The 22,330-nt window shown below is 40.8% G+C and overlaps 1 protein-coding gene across 1 annotated transcript; it reads right to left on the bottom strand.

Moving 5' to 3' along the window:
• Positions 1-11,250: 11,250 nt before the first annotated feature.
• LOC147425533 (eIF-2-alpha kinase GCN2-like) lies at positions 11,251-11,943 on the bottom strand. The gene has a single exon (XM_086500079.1). It carries the CDS (start codon positions 11,941-11,943, stop codon positions 11,251-11,253), a length of 693 nt encoding a protein of 230 aa, XP_086356205.1.
• Between the last annotated feature and the right edge of the window lie 10,387 nt (positions 11,944-22,330).

Genomic DNA, 22,330 nt, shown 5'->3' with positions numbered 1-22,330 from the left:
AAAACATGTCAAGCAAGAGTAGAAGCTTACAAGAAGTGGATCGAGAATTCAAGGAAAGTGATGCATTGGATTTCACTATGCATTAGTGACTTCTTTATACCACATGTGAAACAAAGGGCATGAATTTTGAGGCCTCAAACAAGCTCTAGAGATTATCCTCTTGAGTAAAATGAAGCTACATGCATATACACTCCTCTATAAACTGATGCTTTGGTTTTGTGAGCTTGTCGGCAATGCTATACAGAGTATTGATATCAAATGTGTGTCAATCACATAGTCTTTATTACGATAAAGTAATCAAGAGATGATACAAAATATTTTAATTGACATGATGACAACTTACAAGTTAATGTGATACATTGTGACCATACAAAAAAGCAATCAAGAAAATTTAAATGCGATCAAGAAACTCAAAATGGTCAAACACTAAAGAAAACTCAATTGCAACCAAGAAAACATGAACAATAAATCATTAATACTACATGGAATCTTGCCCATTATAAGTACCTAAGCCACACAAGATTGAGTGTAGGGTTTTTTTTTTTATAACAAAACTCACAATTGTGAGTGGATTATATTGAGCAGCCCAAAAAATTACAAGGTTTTGTCATGCTCATGTTAAGCCATGACAACATCCAGGGATCGTAATTACAACGGCTATTAGGGTAGCCACCCCTACCACTCCGCCTCCACATCCTTGATACCCAAGGTCCATACTCTTGTCATTCAGGGATCTTTTTAATTACCGATGGCCAAGATTTTCCCCCATCCCAGGCATTCCATCAGCTGACAACAAGGCACAAGTAGTCCTAGACCAATCCTCCGAGTGATGCTTACGTTCGAGTGCCCATATTAGCACTTTGCTTTCCTATATAATTTCTACGAAGCTTGCCACCTCAATCCTCCTTCAAAAACATGGCGGTTCCTTGTTTTCCATACATTATGAAAGAAGAAGTATCTGACGATCTGAGTGCTGACGAGGAGTGCAAGACTACCTGAATTTTACCTCCAAGGCATAGGTCAATCTTGAAAAAACTAATTTTCCATGTTCTCTGGACCCACTTGCATACTTTCCCTGCGAGGCCTTTTATAGCTGGGTGTCCATGCACAGGTGGGCCAGATCTTCACTAGCTAACATGCACCCCAAGCATCGATCTGACCCAATCCCTCTCTCTTGAATCTTCACCCCCGTCTGTAGAGCACCCCAAATAACCTTCCATAAGAAAACCGTCATGTACTGTGGAACCTTTGGCTTCCATATGTTCTCCATTACATGCTCCCACCTTTCCTTTGGCCATTGCTTTTTCCATAGCTTGTTAAGGGGGCTAGACCAATTCTTCTTATGAGTGCAGGGTTATTAAGACACATTGTAAGAGCAAGGGAGTAATCGTGGATCCAAACACCGAGAAAGATTACATTGAAAGGAAGTCACTCTGCAAGTAGCAATGTGCTTCTGTCATTGGAAGAAACAGAGGTATGTTGTCATAAAACTAATATCTAACCAACCCAATAATATCTAACCAACCCAAATGATTTTATCATATTAAACTGATCATTTCATGTATGAGAATAAATAGAAACAAGGGCTAGAATATAGGTATGTTAAAAAGTCCTTTGACCTTAGGTAAGCTAGGGTTGAGCTTGAGGTGGGAACCTGGACCAAGCTTAAGGTGCTTGAGGTCCTTGTCATGCTTGATGACTAAGGTGCTTGAGGTGCTTGTCATGCTTGATGGCTAAGGTGTCTGAGGTGCTTTTCATGCTTGATGACTAAGGTGCTTGTTGTGCTTGCCAACTAGGGATCTTGAGGTACTTGTGGGAACACCACCCAAGCTTGAGGTGCTTTGTCATGCTTGCTGACTAAGGTGCTTGAGATAAGGAGTGCAAAAGTCAATCATCAATCCCTACAAGAAGGGGATGAGCCCTACAAGATGAAGGGGATCGGGGAGCACCACAGACGGAGAGAGAGAGAGAGAGAAGGAGACACACACACGCTGTGGGTGGGGAGACTGTGAAGTAGCAACTCCCCCTATACAGTATACTCACTATAAGTATAGGGTAACAATGGGCGGGCGCCCATGACCTAGGCGACCGGTCAAGGCACATAGGCCTTAACCCCAACAACCTCCCACTTAAAGGCTAATGTGCCTTTAAGCAAGATCTACTAGTGTACAACTAATAGAAGGTGAGAGATTCTCTCAACCTATGCCCACTGACTCTCGATGAGCTACTGCATCCGGCTCTATTGATAGACAAACATCCCGTTGCGGAAGCCACACAGAGCTAGCTCCAAGCTCTGCAAAGAGTCTACAAGAGCTCATGCACTCCTGCAAGTATCGGTCCAATACCTGCAAACCTCCCCTATGCTCTATGCCAAGATCAGTCATCGAACAACTAATCAACCCTGCTGCAAATGCTCCCACTGCAGCTGCTATGTCGGGCCTCGAGATCAACATCTCGTACATGAGGACACTGAATGTTGATGCAACCCTGGCAACCTCTGCCACCTCCAACTCAGAACTCAACTCATGGCAATCATGTCCCCTATCATAGAGACCATGGCACTCTGACTCCGAGCTGTGGAGTGACTCCTCGTGCCCACCGCATATCACATGTGTACCAAGAGTATCCATCTGTCCTAAATCTACATCAAGCTCTGCATAAGCACATCAAGAAATGACTCCATAATAGCCCGACATCTCAGCATCCATGTGAGTCATCTCTGTCATCACCTATGATGACTCATCCTGTTGTGACTCACTAGAGCTGTCCCGCTCTACCTGTGCATCCGTAGATGCAACCTGCACAACAAGGTCACTGCTCTGCACTCCATGCAAAGCATCCTGCAACCCACAAGCAAAAGAGACTCGCCTGCTCTCTCGCTGTCTACCTAGCTGCATGATCACAGAGACAACACCGTCTCTCACGTGATCCACATGCAATGGGTAACCTGGACCACTCATGGCACCTCTCGCACTCACTAGAGAACCCAAATGCATCACAAAATCTCGCTCTCGAAGTGAAATCTGACATCCACAATCTCTAAGCTGACCAATCGAGATCAAACTCACTGTCAAATATGGTACATAGCACACATGTCGTAACAAGTAAGATGCACCACTCGGTAATGACAGTCTCACATCTCCTGCACCTGCTATCACATGCACCGATCCATCGGTCAAACGTACATTGCCAAGCATCCCGCTAGAATAGCTACAAAACCATTCACAATGCGACGTGACATGAAACATAGCATCTGCGTCTAGCAACAACTGCGAAGGGAGTTCACTATCCACATGTATAGCATCTCATTCATAGCTCGAGGTAAAAGTTACATCCTCGTCACTAGTATACTCTGACACTACATCTGCCTCAACTGTCAAAGCAACTGAGTCCATGGCATCACTACATACATCTATGAGACTGCCATGTCTCCTACGATGTCACATACGATGAAAACAGCGCCGTCTAACGTGTCCAGAATGCCCACAATACCAACATGTCACTTGTCGGTGTACTCGTGAATGTACATGTTTCACACAAGTCCTTGATGACTCAGATCTATCATACATATCATGTAATCTGCACCAAAGTTCTCTTGAAGTAGTCTCATACATAACAAGAGCATATATAGATTTCGCAAGGTGCAAAGAGAGCGTAGATAGTGCCATCTCCTCTAGCTCTTGCCACTGATTGTCAGACATGTTTAAAGGTCTACCTACATCACCACTAATGGTTGATGCAACCCTCACTGTGTCAGTGCATTAAGCATACAATCTCTCCATGCCGCAAAGTCTGACCCATCAAACACGCGCATCTGTGAGAGGTCACAATCTGATCGATCACCTGTCTCTGCCATGAGCACAAGTAACAAGATAGGTAGCAAAACCACCTCACCAACAACACCTAGAAACTGTCTACAAATATGGCTAGAAACACAATGTAAAACCTGTGAGACACACTCCAAAATAGAGCTCTCGCAATGTCAATACAAGTCTCGCCTACTCTAGTATCACACTGCAATCTGTGAGCTAATCACCAAGCCCACGCTGTGCGGTATCGATGCATACACACGCACAAATCTCCCACCTGTAGAGAACACCGCATGCAAATGGTGAGTGCACCCCACAATCTCTACCTAGATCGCATAAATGATGCGCATAAAACTCTTTGAAAAATTTCGCCAAAGTTTCAGCATAAAATGGCTATAAACCCAAATAACCATAAAGTGAACACCAAGCTCACAACCAGAGCTACCAAATGCGTATCATCCACACTCACTGCATGCTCAAATCTACACAAACCTGAGTCAAGTAAGCTCTCATGTAAATCACCTCATATGACCATACATGTCACATGCATGTGCCTCAGTCTTGAGCTCACAAAATCTACTCAGAGAAGAATGCAAAAACTTGTCAGAGAATCCATCCAAGATACTGGCAATCGGAAGAAACCTATCCACCAAGAGAGAAAACATGCTCAAACAAGCATAAAGCTCCCACATACAGCGTACATGAAGCAACCTGCTGTCTCAGATCTCTGAGAGATCTCTACCTGCAGCAAGAGTACCAGTATCCTGTGCGAGTAGCATCCACCGATGCATAACCCACGGCCCAGAGAGAATCCGTCTCTCTATCTCTCTCTGGCTCTCTCGAATCCAATCTGTGAATCTCTTACCTATGAGAAAACGCAAGTCAAAACTCAAATCAAGTTGCCTGGCAACCGAAAAACGCCGCAATGATCACAGAGACTGCAAAGGCCACAAGGCTCACTCCCGGAGCGTAGCTTCTCACGCCGCAACACTTGCTCGTAGCTACACCTGTGCTTAAACGCAACCATACATACTCTTCTCTGCACGCCGAATCAGAAAATAGTTCCTTCTACAAAGTCGTAAGCTTGAAGCCAGGTCCATTTTGAACAAAAAAGTTTTGGAATCAGAGCTCTGTAGCTCAAGTTATGAGCAAAACACTGGACTGTTGTCAAACTGTCAAAAACTGAATGACTTTCTTCTGTGCTTCTTTGAGCTCATAGAAAGGCTCAAACTCACTTCCCACCTCGATGCGTGAGCTGAATGCATCAATCTCACAATGCTTCCATGTCTATGGAAGCTCCAAGCTCCAATCTGTCGCCGATGTAGCCGTTGCAAAGCTTGTCGAGAAGAGGGAAAATGTTGTACACAGTGGGCGGATCTGTAGAGGAACTGTAGACTAATCTGTGAGCACTAGGAAGCTCCCGAGAGCTCTCCTGCAAGCCTTTGTATGGTTGCCCACAAGCCTCCTCTATTTCTTTGCTCAGATCTGTGACCTCTCCGCCATAGCCGCCGACGAGTTCATCGTGAAGCCGTCCATCTACGCTCTCACACATGTCGCTTTGATACCAATTGAAGGGGATCGAGGAGCACCACAGACGGAGAGTGAGAGAGAGAGAGAGAAGGAGACACACACACGATGTGGGTGGATAGACTGTGAAGTGGCAGCTCCCCCTATATAGTATACTCACTATAAGTATAGGGTAACAGTGGGCGGGCGCCCATGACCTGGGCGATTGGTCAAGGCACATAGGCCTTAACCCCAACACAAGAGGGGGGATGAGAGAGAACACACACACACACACACACACACACACAAGGCATGCTTGGTACAAAGAAAGCAAAAGCGACACTTGTCAAGTTCCTCCTCATGTTGCCCTCATAGTGTGCCTAAAGCCTATTGGTTGACCTCCCAAGGGGTCCAATGATAAATTAGCTAATTTAATCAATTGTTTTTGCACTTATCAATTCCTCTCTCTGAAAGGGAAAAGGGGGACACTTGTCCCAAGACTAGCATGCTTGCATTATTTGCCTCTTGCTTGTGATTGGCTAGGCCCGGAGGGGTCCAATGAGCTTCAAGCATGAGCTACAAGGGGGGGTCGACCAAGGAATCTAGGGGCCTGCTTGAGAGGTATAATCTCCCACACACACACACACACACACACTCATTGTGTGGTATGCAAAGTGGAAGAGCTCCATCTCCTTCTCCAAGCAAGTAGAGAAATTGAGAGCCTACACCGACACTCTTTGCTATGGAATGAAAATCCAACCAAGAGCCATGCTTCAATGCTTAAACTTGCCATCTTCTCCATCTTCATTACTTTGCTATTATGTATGCTAGCAAGAAGAGTGATGATAAGTGAGGATCTATTTCTTTCTCCTATGAGATGTTTCTTCTTCCTCTTCTCTATCCTCATTCCCCGCTAGCTCTCTCCAGCTTCAAAGGTGTTTGAGGCCTTGGTAATGAGGCTTGGGATAGTTAATTCTTTCCACAAAGTGTATGTTATGCTCGTGATGCATGAATCTTTCCATCTTCATTGCATCACCTAGGTCACAAGGAACATAAAGATTGTATTGTAACAAGTCTTTCTTGATGGGAGAAACCATAATACAAATGCCTATTGGAGGGGGGACCGCAGCCAGGGATTTCATTAACGTAATCACGATCGGGTGATTACATAAATAACTTTAGTATTTAAACAAAAAAATCATGTGATCACGTTAATTGTTAACGTGACCTTGATTTTGACCTGCAAAAACCTAAAGAGCCGGTTAGCCCTCCGGGTTTTTTCATTTTCCCTGCGGGGCCCATCGGGCTTTTTCATTTTTTCGGTGGGCCCCCCGAGAATATGAAAAAGCCCGGCGGGAGTAATTATATATAGTAAATAGTGTGCTAACCCCGGTCTTTTAGCTAGGCAAATCCTTGGGGAGTGTATCCGAGTGCCGGGTATTGTCATCTCCTTGTGAATTGACCTAAGGTTATAGAGTCATAGGTCCGTTTTTTGGCCCGAACGTGATTCTTAATTCTGTAACCACTTCTAAAAAATTTTAATTCGTTTACCGACATAAAGGTATGAAACCAAAACAATTGAAAACTTGGAGAATCATGCTCATTGCGAAGAAGCCATTGGTCCAAATGAGGGCTATAATTGATTTTAGAAGATGACCATATGTAAATGACAAGGGTCGGATGTCCTCTACTAGTGTACCGGGCATATAAAGATCCTTGAAGTCTTGCATTTGAGTTGATTTACAATATAAGAGCTATAATCCTTGATTGGGTTAAAATAGCTTATATATTGAATTGGTTGCATGGGTGGGCTACAATCCTTCACTGTGTACAAGTAGTCCCCAATTGGGTGATTATATTGAAGATTTATTTGCGTTAGTTCATGCATTGGTTTATACAGAGAGTGCATTATGTATTACGATAGATTATTAATGCATGAAATGACCAATCATATATTTTATTGCTTTCATTTGTTTTTTTGTAGCAAATGAAATTAGATGTGTCTTATTGTTTGCAAATCAAAGTGGACATATAAATAATCATAATAATAATAATTTCATAGAGACATTCATAGCATTGTTATAGTTATTATGCCATGTATAGACTACATTGCAATGTGTATGGTTGCTCACAATATAGGTGATCGATATGTGGATTGACTAGCGTGCATTGAAAATCTCATATTGTGCATCATGGTTACTTTCATATTGAATGGTTTTTAAATTATAATATATATTGAAAATAAAATAAAAAATTCCAAACTGAGCATCTTGTTCTTTTCTCTTTATTTTTAGTTTAAAAGCAATGGAGCAAAATGTGGGCACAAGTGGTACGAAGAAGCCAAAGAATAAAAAAGCTCTTGGCAAAGAGTGGGATTATGCTCACAACATATGCGGTCGATATATGGAGTGGCAATGTAAATTTTGTCACACAACAAAATCTGGCGGTGCACCACGTATTAGGGATCATTTTTTGGGTAGCGCTAAAAACAGTTGTAAGAAATGTGAACATTCTCAGGCACCTGCAGTTGCAAAGCGTTTGAGAGAAGAGCTCACCAAAAAGGGTGGCAAGAGACAACAGATATATAGCTTTGTGCCTTCAAGTCAAGAGTTCCAGAGCCAAATATTAACTCCACAGATCCTGTAGTGATGCCAACTAACCTTGGAGAACAACCTGTGCAAGGAGAGGAAATTCCAGCTAGTGTTCCTTATAAACGTCACAATGAAGGTGGACTTTGTCAAATGCGTCAAAAATCATTACATCAAAGCTTTCGAGTGCAGTCTCTAGAAGAAGCACAAACAGCACTCGCCAAAGCAATATTCTTTACTGGAAGTGCTTTGGTCATGGTAGACAGCAATCATTGGAAGGCTACTTGGAAAAAAATCGGTGAGTTTGGTCCAGGATTTTCAGCTCCTTCTTATCACACGATAAGGAATGTTTTCTTGGACAAATGTTACATCAAGTCAAAGAGGGTGTTGGCAAAATAATACTTGGGAATATTTCGCTTTCAAGATGTATGATTGTGAGTGATGGCTGGTCAAATGTTCAGAGAAGACCGCTGATCAATGTAATGTTGGTTTGTCCAAGGGGAGAAATGTTTATAAAGGCGATTGATAGATTTGGTGCAAATAAAAGTGGCAAATACATTTCTGAGGTCTTGATTAATGTAATTCAAGAAATTGGTGTTGAACATGTCATTCAAGTTGTCATGGACAACGCAAAGAATTGTAAAAATGCAAGTAAATTAATAAAGAAGTGTTTTCCACACATTTTTGCCAATGGTTGTAATACGCACAGCTTGAACTTGGTGCTGAAAGATTGGTACACTAGCGAAGAAACCACATGGTTCACCAAAATAATTGATACAGCACGTCATGTTGTGAAATTTATCTTGAAACGACAAAGAGTGCTCGATTTGTATAGGATGCGCATGTCAATGATGTTGAAACTTCCTGCTGAAACTCGGTTATGCACACACTTTTATACCTTGGAATCACTTCTCCATAATAAATGTGTTGTGATTGACACATTCAATTGTGCGACCTTTGATGAATGGCAGCTTGAGTAGAAAGAAAGAGTGAAAGATAAAATTACATGTCTACGTGGCAATGTAAACAAGGTTGCTTGGTGGAGGAGTGTAATGGATGCATACCACGTAATGATTCCCGTTATGTTCGCGATCCACAATCTTGATCAAAGGGCGCCAAACTTGGGCAAAGTGTGGATGACATGGTGGTCAGTCCAACAGAGTCTTGAAAATCCTGAAGAGCTGAAAGAGTCTGTAGTAGAGAAGGAGTGGCGATTACCATTCTCTGGCAAACATCAAAAAATTTTGGCTAAGTATTTTCATGCAAGGTGGAAGAGCGTTCATAGTCTACTCCATAGCGTGGCTTACATGCTCGATCCAGATTATTGGAATTTAGACCTGATGTCCAATACAGAGGTGGTATGTGATTTCTATCACGTGGTCAACACGTTCTACTCCAACGTTCAGGACCAAATTGATTGCATCAAAGAAATGAGTGCATTTATATTAAAAGAAGGTCCTTTTGTGAATGATTTTGTACAGGTAATGGCAAAAGAGCAACCTACATGTAAGTGATGTATGATGAATGGTGGAGAGCATTACTCTACCTTACGTCCCCTTGCAATGAAAGTACTCGCACAATGTGCAGCAAACTCAAGTTCAGAGAGAAACTGGAGTATGTACAAGTATGTTCACAACACTATTTGCAACTGACTATTAGCAGATAGAGCAGAGAAATTAGTGTATATGTATTGCAACGAAAAGATACTGAATCACATCGAAAGTGGTGGCTACAAGGAGGATATGCCAACCTGGTTGTATGACTGTCAAAACGAAGATGAAGAAGATTTCAATGTTGGTGTATCTCAATCCATTGTAGATGAAATAGAAGAGAATTTGATGTGGAGGTTGAATTACAAGGAGAACCACAATACTCAGACTTAGAACCAGATAATAACTCAACTGATTCAATATAGCTTGAGAGTAGAATGAGTAAATGTCAAAAACTATTGTAAAAGACCTTGTATTCAAATGTGTTTTGAGTAATTACAATGCTTCATATTCTCGATAGTACATAGTTTGTCGATCTCAATTGTGTTTCCCTGAAGCAACATCTTGCTCAAACAGATTTCTAATTGTGCTAGGGGTATCTGGGCATGCTTGCTTGAATTTATATTCGTTTTCCATGCCAAACATAATATATATTCCTTGTGGAATATCTTGTGAATAGATTGCACATCGACTACTATTTTGCATCAAACAAATAAGAAAAACTAAATGATAATAATGACCACATGTCAATGTATAGTACCCACTTCATCCATCAAAAAATTCTTGTAGCAAACAGGACATTGGGAAGATGAGGATGCATCTAAAGTAGACGAGGGGACCAAATCCGAATGCAAGACAAGGTGGCTGATGTGTGTCCCTTGTACATGTGTTGGATTCACTCGTTGTGTCAGGTTTTGAACGTTCTGACTTAAGTGGTGAATGATTTTCTCCATCCAGACTTGTGAGGGTGAGGGTTGCGGTGTCTGGGTGGCTATAGAAAGACGTGTTATTTTTGCATCTTTCTCTGCCAACTGTGTCGTGTAAATATCCTTCGCTCTTTAACTGTAGGTGATCGGCGCCTTCCACTATCAATGCCAGCTCATCTCGGGTGAAAGTGACACAACTCTCCCTTAAATCATGAGTGGCAATAGTTGTCTCCTTTGACGAGAAGTCTACTGGTCGTTGTTGCACAAAGTGAACATATAACATTTTTGCAAAATATAGTGCACAATCTGCATTGTGCAGGGGATGTCCATAAACCTCCAAAAAAAATCCTCTCAGCGTTATCTTTGATACCATCATGGTTGCACTTCGAAACCTTTCACCTTCCTTTCTTGTTCTCTGTGTCCTCACATGGCCATATTGTCTTGATCATGTCCTTTGTCACTTCTTTATTGATCTCTTTCCATTGCATATGGTTTGGATTTGCCCACTTTGAGAGTTGACGAGCAGTACACATCGCTTGTTGTGCCGAAATGCCGTGTGCCAGAGACTTCATGCGCTGAAATGCATTAACAACCGCTTGTTGTTGATCATCAGGCAATGATTGGGTGCCAATATCTTGTTCTTGATCGGCCGTTTTCTCTTAGAGCTGCAGTCAACAGATAGACAAATATTCAATATCATTAGCAAATATATATTCTCACTCATGGGGACACTGCGCGGAATCCACTAAATCAAACCACAACAAATGCGACTAATTGCACCACAAGGAAAATTTGAAATACTGACAGTTAAATGAAAAATTTGAAATGACTAAAGATAATTGATTCAATTAGGTGAACCAATTCAAACTAGATAATACACTTCAATAAAAAAATTAATACACTTGACAAGTCATGTATGTCATAGAAATGTTTAAATCGGATAAAATAATAGTGCAAGCTCAATAAGTGGATGTTGGATAGGGTTGGGGTCTATCTTTGAATGTTCTTTGAAAAATTTCAACACGTCGGAAGCATTCCTTCTTTGGTTCCACTCTTTTAACTTCATCCAACAATCTACCTTAATTCGAATAGCCCTCATAACATCTTTGTCCGGGTGGTGAAAAACTTCTTCTGGAAAATAAACTTTTCTGGCTGCACTCCAAAAAACTGCCAGCATGTCGAATAGGTAGCCCAATGCATAAATGTCACTCGCTTTTGTGTATGCATCTGTGCACCGTGGATCGTATAGTTCGGGAGTAATCCACGGTCGCTTAGCCATCTCGACATTATCTGCTCTCTGTGCATTCAAAACTGCTTCGTCCGATTGTGCGCTTGGAGATCGATAATTATTTGCTATGCGCTTAGCAGGTGTTCTCAGCATCATATCCCAATCAATGATGCCAATGCACGGTTTATTGACGCGAGTAAAGTCCAACATTACGTTGAACGGGTGCAAGTCACTGTGCACTATACCGGTGGAGTGGGTAGTCGCAACGCCGTCGATTAAGGCATGAAAAATTTTCGGCATCTGCTCGATCACAGCTTTGATCCACACCGTGTCTATCTTGCTTATAAGGTCGTTTTCTACAGGCCATGACCTCCAGCCGTGTTGTAGCCTGTGCATGTGTCGTCTGAACAATCCGTGAGCGAATGATAAGCGACACATCATGTCGCTCATGGTACCCCCATTGTAGTATGGGAATATCATGATCCAAGGAGCTTCTGTAGTAAACCCAATGCACCTTACAATGAAGGGGTGAAGCATTTGTATTCCTTGCTCTGTCTGAAAGCTGCTGTCAAATTTCACCTCACTCCCTCCCTTGTAACATTTTCCCACATACGTAATGTGTTCTGGAAGAAATGAGATGCCTTTAATGGTGTACAATATGCACACACCGAAGGAGCCTGCTCCAATCCTCATACCTTCTACCAAGGCTTTGTGAGGGATGCCGAGAAGATGAGTGCACTTTGCATTCAGAGCAGTGCGTATGATTGTGCCGGTGCCGCTGGCATCAAATCAACCTCCCAAAGCTGCTTGCGCATCTTGGGCCATATTCAATCTCTTGGGTAAGGCTACTTGGTCCTGCGCTGTAACACGCTTCATCTTTACCTTCTGTTCTTCCCACAATTTATTCCACAGCTCTAATTTTGACATGTCGCAAGCAGGTGGGATATCTTCCTTTGAGTCTCTGCAACATGCTTTCATATTGCCCAACACTGTCCTGACCTTGTGGTGGGGGTCAAATTCTTGTATCCCAGCTGGACGCAACAACTCGTATTGGTTTTCAAGTCGCAACTTGCGCTCTGTGTTCTCCCATTTAGCGCTAGTGATGTCTTTGAAGTAGACACCGCTTTCACTAGTCTGCTGTATGCGATCAATTGCGCATGATGAGATTGCCTAAATACATTCTTTACGAATGGCACGCATAATACATTTCTTTTGATCTGGCGTCATATTTGCACTAGACAATACAAAAACAGCATATCAAATACAAATTCATGGTTGTGAATGACACTAACACTCTCACACTATCTCAGGTAAACTCTTAACCGCCACTTGAAGACTTTAACAAACGTGCAAGGAAATATTGATAAAAATTGAATATAATATTCACTTAAAATTGCAATCTGTTACACGTGTAAAAAGCAGTTCAAACAAGTGGTTTATAAGAACTTAATTCAGATTAAACAATACATGTTAACGGTCTCTAACATTTCAACATATATTGAATTTTTAACTTATATTTTTCTCTGTGCGCACATACTAATCCAAACAGCACACACCGACTTAAAAACTTCAAAAACATTTAAAACATTGGAAGTATACAAATTGGACTAGCAAATTGTGTTCATACACTTTTTTACATAGAATTTATGTAAATATAGCAATCAAAAAGCGATGATAATTGATGCGCTTTAAAAAGATACAAAAGAACATTTAACATGCAAATTGTGTGCATTTATATTTTTTACAGAGAATTTATATAAATGAAGCATTAAAAATAGCGATAATGCTTGAGAGTCCTTTATAAAGATTAAAAATGAATATTAAACATGCAATTTCTATGCAAATACTTTTTTACAAGTAATTTATATAAATGGAACATTTAAAATAGCGATGATTGATGAATAAAGTATTCTATATAAATGGAACATTTAAAATAGCGATGATTGATGAATAAAGTATTCTATATAAATGGAACATTTAAAATAGCGATGATAAAGTATTCTTTTGAATATGATTAGCTAGTATATAATTTCAAATGGACAGTTAAAAACAACAATATCAAACAATTCATACATTTTGTATATGAAATACTCTTCACATCTGCGTTACCGACCAAGTATTTCATATACTTAATACTTAAAACATTAACTGCACATGCATATATAAATTATATGACGTTCGTATGGCCGGGTTAACGATTAGGCCTAAGCGCCACATTTATGCAAAAACATATGCTTCTAACAAACGACACTCTATTAGCCAAACAATTCATACATTTTGTATATGAAATACTCTTCACAGCTGCGTTACCGACCAAGTATTTCATATACTTAATACTTAAAAAATTAATTGCACATGCATATACAAATTATATGAAGTTCGTATGGCCGGGTTAACAACCTAAACGCCACATTTATGCAAAAATATGCTTCTAACAAACGACACTCTATTAGCCAACAATGCCCTACATACGAACATCATATAGCCGCGTTACCGACCGATGTCCATATGTTTTTTGGGAAAGGGGAAGGGAAGTTGACTTACCATAAGGATACTAGATTCACGGCATTACCGACATAGTACCCAGACAGTAAGCCAATACTTACCACAAGGACACCATCTTCCCCGCGTCACCAAGGTGATGCCCCCGTGATAATCATTGTTCCGTAGAACAGCTTACACACACACTCCCATTGTGTGGTAAGGTACCTTATTACTGTCGCACACTACGACAAAAGGCACTCTACCAAACAATGCATACACACACACACACACACACACAACACATACCCGGATCGTGTGGTCAGGTACTCTGCTGCTACCGCGCACTGCAACGCGGAGCATGCTCCAACACGACCCCCTCTCTCCTCTCTCCTCTTGACGTACTTGAAAAGGTGGTCGCAAGCTCGCTCTCTCTCTCTCTCTCTCTTTCTCTCTCTCTCTCTCTCTCTCTCTCTCTCTCTCTCTCTCTCTCTCTCTCTCTCTCTCTCTCAGAAGATGAAAGCAAGACGCTCATACACCCAGCGGGCCCGATCGGGCCCGCGTATATATAATGCTGACAGCCTGCTGGGCTTTTCAGTATCCCTAATGGGCCCGCAGTGAAAATGATAAAACCCGACGGGCCCGCAGGAGATACTGAAAAGCCCGGCGAGAATTTTGTGGATTTGCACGTCACCATTAACCGGGTTCCGTGTGATCATGTTTACTGTGAACATGTAAATGTGTCAATAAGACCTTATGATCACACGGAACCCGGTTGCTAAATGCTTTGTTTATGTTGCTACCATCAATTAAGTCCACCCGATATGCTTACAAAGTAGCTTCTCAAAAATGCTATCTCTAATTTTTGCTACTCTCAAAGTTAATAGGCCATTTCCATTACATTGGTATCAGATGGTTTCTCTTTTGTTGCTTAAGAAGAGAGGTCCTTAAGTAGCCTATAAATGATTGATTTTGAAAATTATTTTAGGCTAAGTGGGATTGGGATCTATTATCAATTTTGTTGAGCCCACTATGTGAGATATGGTGCACACCTCGAGAGTTTTGGACTTAATAATGGGGTCCTTTTAGACTTGCCTATGGCTTTACCATTATTGAGCCATAAAAAGTCCAAAAGGACCTAGCCCTTGGCAATTTTGCATTATTAGACCCACTCCACCACTCTCTATAATTAACCACTTCGAGCCATGTGTGTAGATACTTAAGTGCCAATTTTCAAAGGCTAAGAGGAGTAGCAACTAATGTTTTGAATTGCCAAAGCATACACTAAGTAAGTACATAGATTTTGTTAACATGGTTGACAATAACCAAGAGAGTAGAATGAACATTGATAACTTTGATTTTGCACATGAAGGTGCTAATGATGATGCCCCTATGTTTGTCAATTATCTTGTCACTAGGTTGCAACAAGCTATGGGAAACCCTGCTTTGCAAGCCGAAGTTACTCAACAAATTCGTGCTTATAGGATTACCCTACCTCTCCAAGAGGAGAAAGAGCTTAGGAGTACTCTTAAACAAACCCCCAAAAGAAGACTCTCTCCCATACGAGAGGAGGAATCCAAAGAGCAAGAAAGCAATGAAACTTTAAGTTCCTCTGAAGATGTGGCTCCACGAAGATGGCGGTCTAGACGATTGCCAACTCCTCCCAAGAGGAAATTTTCAACCCACAGTCCTTCTCCTCATCACTCTGAAAGGGAAGAATGAAAACAAAGGAACAAAAGTACTAGGAAGTGGTCACCCTCTTCTCCTTCTTCTTCACCTTTCTCCTCTTTCGATAAAAGCTATGGCTATTCTCTTAGAGAATACAAGAGGGGAGGACATCATAAATGATACCCTGCATGGCAAAGGTCACAAAAGCTAAATAAATTCAAAGAGGGAGAAAAGAGTATCTCTTTTCTCACCTATGATGGCACCTTTGGTGCAATTGACATAGTGTTGGCCTTCATCCAACAATTTGATGCGGCCTTTGGAGACGAGGGCTTCACGGAGTCCTCCAATCTATTCCATGTAGCTATGCACTTCCAGAAATTGGCTTGGCAATGATGGGATTGTCTTCGTGGAAATGGCGAAGCCCCAAAGACATGGAAAACTCTACGAGTTTCCATCATGATGCAGTCCCTTCCAAGCGATGCAAAGGAAAAAGTGCTTACCGAATGGCGCACTTTGAAGCTTCTCTCTCATGAGTCAAGTATGCAAACAAGTTTTGGGATTTACATATCAAGGCTACTTTCTTCCAAAAGATAGACTTTGCCGAGCAAAAGCAATATTTTTGTGTGGGATTACCTGAACAGATGCCAAATACATCAACTCTCAACAGCCTAGTTCTATCACCAAAGTAATCCGCCAGACCATGGTTGCTTTGTGCATCAACTTCCAACAAGGGGCTAGATGGAATGTCAAGCCCATGGAAAATAAAGACAAAGGTGATGCCAAGGGGAAAACCAATGCCCAAAATTCTTCCCAAGGCAATTCCAACAACAACAACAATAACAATCGGTCCAAGGAGACGGGAGTTTTCAAAGGTAAAAAAAACTCTCTCCTGAAGAGCTTCAAGATTTTTGCAAGGACCATAAGTGTTTTAAGTGTGGAGAGCAAGGACATGGCCATCATTCTTGCCCCAAGAAAAATTCTTGCAATGAGACTCCTAGGGATTCCACCATCGAAGCTCCAAGACTTAGGATGGTCATCGCAAAGGTGCACCTCTCTCCTATTCTTGGGAAAAGGTAAGGAAGCATGATGCATTTATCTTGTTTGACTCTGGCTCTACTCACAACTTCATATCAGCGGAGTTGGCCACCAAGTTGGGCATTCAAGCTCTAGAGATGGGAGATACTGTAACGGGCAACACTGATTTCAAGGGACAGCGAGCCGTCCTTACTCCCTTGATTGGGAAGTTGAGGCTCCATGTCCAAAGCTATGTCAACAAAGAAGACTTTTTCATCTCTCCTCTCCAACATGAGGATGCTATCCTAGGGGCACCATGGTTCAACCGCATGGCTGCCAACATGAAGTTCCTTGAAAGGAGAATCTACTTCACCTACAAGGGAAAGAACATGTATATAGATGCTAATGAGTTTGGTCGCACTATACCACTTACAAATCCTCTTGCTTTTGATAAATCAATGAAGAGCTCAATTTTTGCATACATGATTGTTGTCAAAGAGTCTCTAAAAGATCTTAACGTTTCATCAAATGTAAATGGTAGGAATCAAGAAGAGTTAGATTTGTCTAATTTTCTAAAAAGGTTCCAAGATGTGTTCATCGATGATATCTCTATGGACTTACCTCCAAAACGAGGGGATGATGACCGTCCAATTGAGCTCCTACCAGGAAGCTCACTGCCTAACAAGCCTCCTTATTGAGTTTCTCAAGCTCAACAAGAGGAGATTATGAGGCAAGTACAAGAATTGATTAACAAAGGGATGGTGAGGCCTAGCTCCTCTCCCTTTTGTTCTCCAGTACTTTTAGTGCAAAAGAAAGATGTTACATACCGTATGTGTGTGGACTATCGAGCACTAAACCATATCACCATCAAAAACAAATTTCCCATGCCTCGGGTAGAAAATCTGTTTGATAAGCTACAAGGATCTACCTACTTCAGTAGGTTTGACCTTAAAAGTGGCTATCATCAGATAAGGATCGTGGATGAAGATATTCTAAAGACCACGTTTTGTACAACGTTTGGCCTTTATGAATATCTAGTCATGCCTTTTGGTTTGACTAATACACCAGCCACATTCAATTGTCTAATGGAGAAAATCCTTAGACCCTACCAAAAATTCACTGGAGTGTTCTTTAATGATATCATCATCTACTCCAAGTCTTTGGAGGAACACAAGCAACATCTCCAAGTCATTTTCCAAGCATTGAGGAAGAACAAGCTTTTTCTCAATCAAAAGAAAAGCAAATTTTCCCTTCAAGAGATTCAATACCTAGGTCATATTATCTCTCAAGATGGTATCCGTATGGATCTATCAAAGATAGAGGTAATAAAATCATGGCATATTCCAAGGAATCTACATGAGCTAAGAAGCTTTATTGGTATGTGTGCATACTATAGACGCTTCATAACAAAATTTTCTCAAATAGCAGGTTCATTACATGACTTAACAAAGAAGAACATTAAGTATTCATGCACTGCTAAGGAGAAAAATGCTTTTGACAAGCTCAAAGAGAAGCTTACCTCCCAACAAGTCCTCGTGCTTCCGGATCTTTTAAAGCTATTTGAGGTCCAATGTGATGCTTGTGGTGATTGCCTTGGAGCAGTCTTGCTTCAAGAAGGGCATGCCATAGCATATGAGAGCCGAAGGATCAATACAGATGTACGAGTATTAGGCATTAATGAGAAGGAGCTTTAAGCTGTTTTATATGTCCTAGACACATGGAGGCACTATTTATTGGGGACTCCTTTCATTTTAGAAGCAGACCATCAAAGTCTAAAGTATTTCATGATGCAAAAAAAGCTCCCCAACAACCAAATGAGGTGGGAAATTTTTCTTTTGCAAATTAATTTTCATATTGCTGACATTGATGGTAAGCACAACCAAGTGGCCGTTGAACTTTCACGACGATCAAAAGTCAATGCAGTGTTTATAGCTACTCACAATTATCTATCTTCTATGATAGATGAGTATGCTACTGACCTTGATGATAGAGACATAATGTCAACCCTTGCTTTGGGGAAGAAAGAGGAACCATTCACCTTGTAGGATGGTTATCTTCTCTACGGAAATAGGCTATGTGTTACCCATTCCCTTTGTGAGAAAGTTATGTATGAATCCCATGCTCCTCCCTATGCGGGACATAGAGGCATTCAACCTACTCTTTGAGTAGTAGAAACGTATTTCTATTGGCCTACCATAAAGTGGACATACAAGAGTATGTTTCAAAATGTGTAGTATGCCAAAAGAACAAGTATGATAGAGGGAAGTAACCTGGATTACTCCATCCATTGCCTATCCCAAATTCACCATAGGAGAGTATATCCATGGATTTCATCTTTGGATTACCCAAATCTATCCATGGGAATATGGGAATATGGACAATAGTCGACAGGTTCAGCAAGCAAGCAAATTTTCAAACACCATGGATGACCAACATCCATCATGTCAGATAGAGATCGTAGAATTGTTGGGTTCAAGTCCTCATTCACTTTTGGTATCAACCTATGGGAAACACCCTTGGAGCATGCAAATGAAGCTTCAGTTACTTTTACAAGTTTGCATGGCACTTTTGCTATATATTGTAAGTTTTTACAAAGGAAATATAATCAGCATAGTTTGTATTTTTCTTTCATATTGTGTCAAATCTCTCTGCTCTCTCTCGCTTTCGTTCACCCTTCTTGCCTTGCACCTGCACACCATGGCTACACCAAGGTGGCACCCACCATAGCTGCTCCTAACATTTGGTATCAGAGCCACTAGGTGGGCAAGCTCAATTGTTGCAGGCAGACAGGCCTCTCAAAATGTTGTCAACAAGCACAAGCGGCATCTCAAGGTGTAGACAAAGTGTTTCAATACGCTGCAGAGGCCATAGAGGCATAGGGAAAATTTGCAAGCAGGGCAGTCATAGCAGCATATCAAAACGTTGCAAGGTGGTAGAATCTCAAGACATGAGAATAGAGGTCAAGGAGCTCATCAAGGACAACTTCTCTCACACATAGCTTCTCAACACGCTATGCCAACGGCTTCTCTCACAGCATCTCAACGTGCTTCTACATTCATTAGGATTGTTTTTTTTGGTACTCATTGCATATGAAAGATTAAAACACCATCCTTGCAAGGCACATAATCTAAAGATTCTTATGAGTACCACCTCAAGAATGCTACCAATCACCAACGGCAATGCAAAGGATGACTTGAGGATCCCAAATATTTGGCAAGACCTCAGAGATTGGCAAAAACAACATGCCCTATATGGGTTGAAGGCTATTCCCAAAATTTATTGATTTATATATGAGGTGTGCTCGAGGCACATGAAGAATAGTATATTTTGGAGTCATGTTGTTATATGTGAAGAATCATCTATCATGCATGGATATTTGATTCAAGAACGTGGTATATGACTTCAAATTCAAAGCTCATGCAAAAAGAAAGTATGTGAAGACTCATGCAACGGTTTGATTGGAGTACTCAATACATCAAAAGATTTTTCAAAATTTTGTTACCATGCTCTATGTCATATTTTCTTAGTTGTCAGTCAATTTTATCAACTATCAGTTATATTCGATCAAAATCTTTGTTTCTTAGCCTATCAAATTATCAATCACAACCATGTCAAAATTTGTACGGGTTATACACATTGTCACACATAAGTGGTAAGACCTCCCAAACATATTTGTTCTTAGTCCCATTTTTGTTCTACTTCTCGTGAGGTTACTGGGTACACCTAAACCGAGGGTTTACTATCATAGCACCAGGTTATGGATACACCAAAAATCCTTGCTTGTGAGAGAACCTAAAACTCATGGTTGACAAGTACACCAAAAACTCGCAATATCATTAGAGTGGTCTGCCTAGTTTGGGATTGAGGGGGAGATTGTTGGGTTCAAGCCCTCGTTCAATTTTGGTATCAACCCGTGGAAAACACCCTTGGAGCATGCAAATGAAGCTTCAGTTACTTTTGCCAATTTGCATGGCACTTTTTCTATATATTGTAATTTTTTACAAAGGAGATATAATCAACATGGCGTGTATTTTTCTTTCATATTTTGTCGACTCTCTCTGCTCTCTCTCGCTTTTGTTCACCCTCCTTGCCTTACACATGCACGCCATGGCTACACCAAGGTGGCACCCACCATAGCTGCTCCTAACAAGAATGACCATTAATTTTTGGAAAGGTCTCTTTGAAAATCTAGGTACAAGATTGAATTTCTCTTCGGCTTATCACCCACAAACGGATGGCCAAAGTGAGATAGCCAATCTGGCGATACTCAATCTACTAAAGACTTATGTTACCGAAGTATATTAACGCTCACAATGGGAAAAGTACTTACCTCTTGTAGAGTATGCATACAATAATAATGCACATACTTCTACGGGAAAAGCACCTTTGAAATAATTGAGGGAAGACCTAAAAGTCCCTTGCTACTTAAAGTACATGGGAAGATCCTCACAGCCGATGAGTATAGCCGTGACCTACAAGAATATTTTCAAAAGATTAAGGAGGCTAAATCCAGCTCTCAACAAAGGCAAAAAGATGTTACTGACAAGCACATAAGGGCCTTAATGTTCAAAGAAAATAATTGGGAACCTGACCCAAGCTTAAGGTGCTTGAGGTGCTTGTCATTCTTGATGACTAAGGTGCTTGAGGTACTTGTCGTGCTTGATGACTAAGGTGCTTGACGTGCTTGCCGACTAGGGAGCTTGAGGTGCTTGTGGGAACACCACCCAAGCTTGAGGTTCTTTGTCATGCTTTTGCTGACTAAGGTGCTTGAGATAAGGTGTGAAAAAGTCAATCATCAATTTTAATTCATATAACCTAATTAACTTAATTAAACAATTTAATATTGTGTGTGCTTGTGTGTTGCTATTCTACATAAATTACTTAAAAAACCATGTTCAAAAGACAACCAGCTCCAGACAACAAGAAAACACATGCACTAAACAAATTCAATAAATTCAAAGCATTTCTATACATTTTAGTTAAAATGGATACTCATTCCAACTATCCTATACATTTTAGTCATTAATGGATACTCATTCTAATTATCCTATACATCAGGACAAGAAATAGATCAGTAGATGAACTAGGTCCTCATCTTCAAGGTCGGACACTAGAGAACCTAAACATCTTTAAGCAAATATAGGACCCTCATATTTAAGCAAGGATTATAGATTTTGTTAACCTTTGATACATATCACATGTGTCACAGAGCCTGTCAATTGTTATTCATATCAAAAATTTATAAATATTAGCATAACTACAATTCTATGTAATACAAACTTTAGTGGTTTGGAATTTAGCTAAGAAGTTTCTGTCAAAACAATGTTTTTTAAAACAAAAATGTGCAGTACAAGGAGGCAACAACATCCTCAAAGTATCTAGACAATGTTTCTTTCAAAATTTGAGTTTATCATTTTTCTTATCTCTTAAAGGTTTATGAGCTTAGGATTCATAAGAAGTCCAAGCATTATGAGAAGGTTAGATGATGCAATTATAGGTTGAGTTCAAAGAATGACAACCATATGTACAAGTTTATGTGTGTGTGTGTGTGTGTGTGTGTGTGTGTGTGTGCGCGCGCGCGCGCATAGACACACTCACTCACCGTTCCCTAGGAACCATA

The sequence above is a fragment of the Adiantum capillus-veneris genome, chromosome 25, assembly GCF_014529385.1.
Source record: "Adiantum capillus-veneris isolate H3 chromosome 25, ASM1452938v2, whole genome shotgun sequence".
Taxonomy (NCBI): domain Eukaryota; kingdom Viridiplantae; phylum Streptophyta; class Polypodiopsida; order Polypodiales; family Pteridaceae; genus Adiantum; species Adiantum capillus-veneris.
This window is presented reverse-complemented; position numbering and strand designations above follow the sequence as displayed.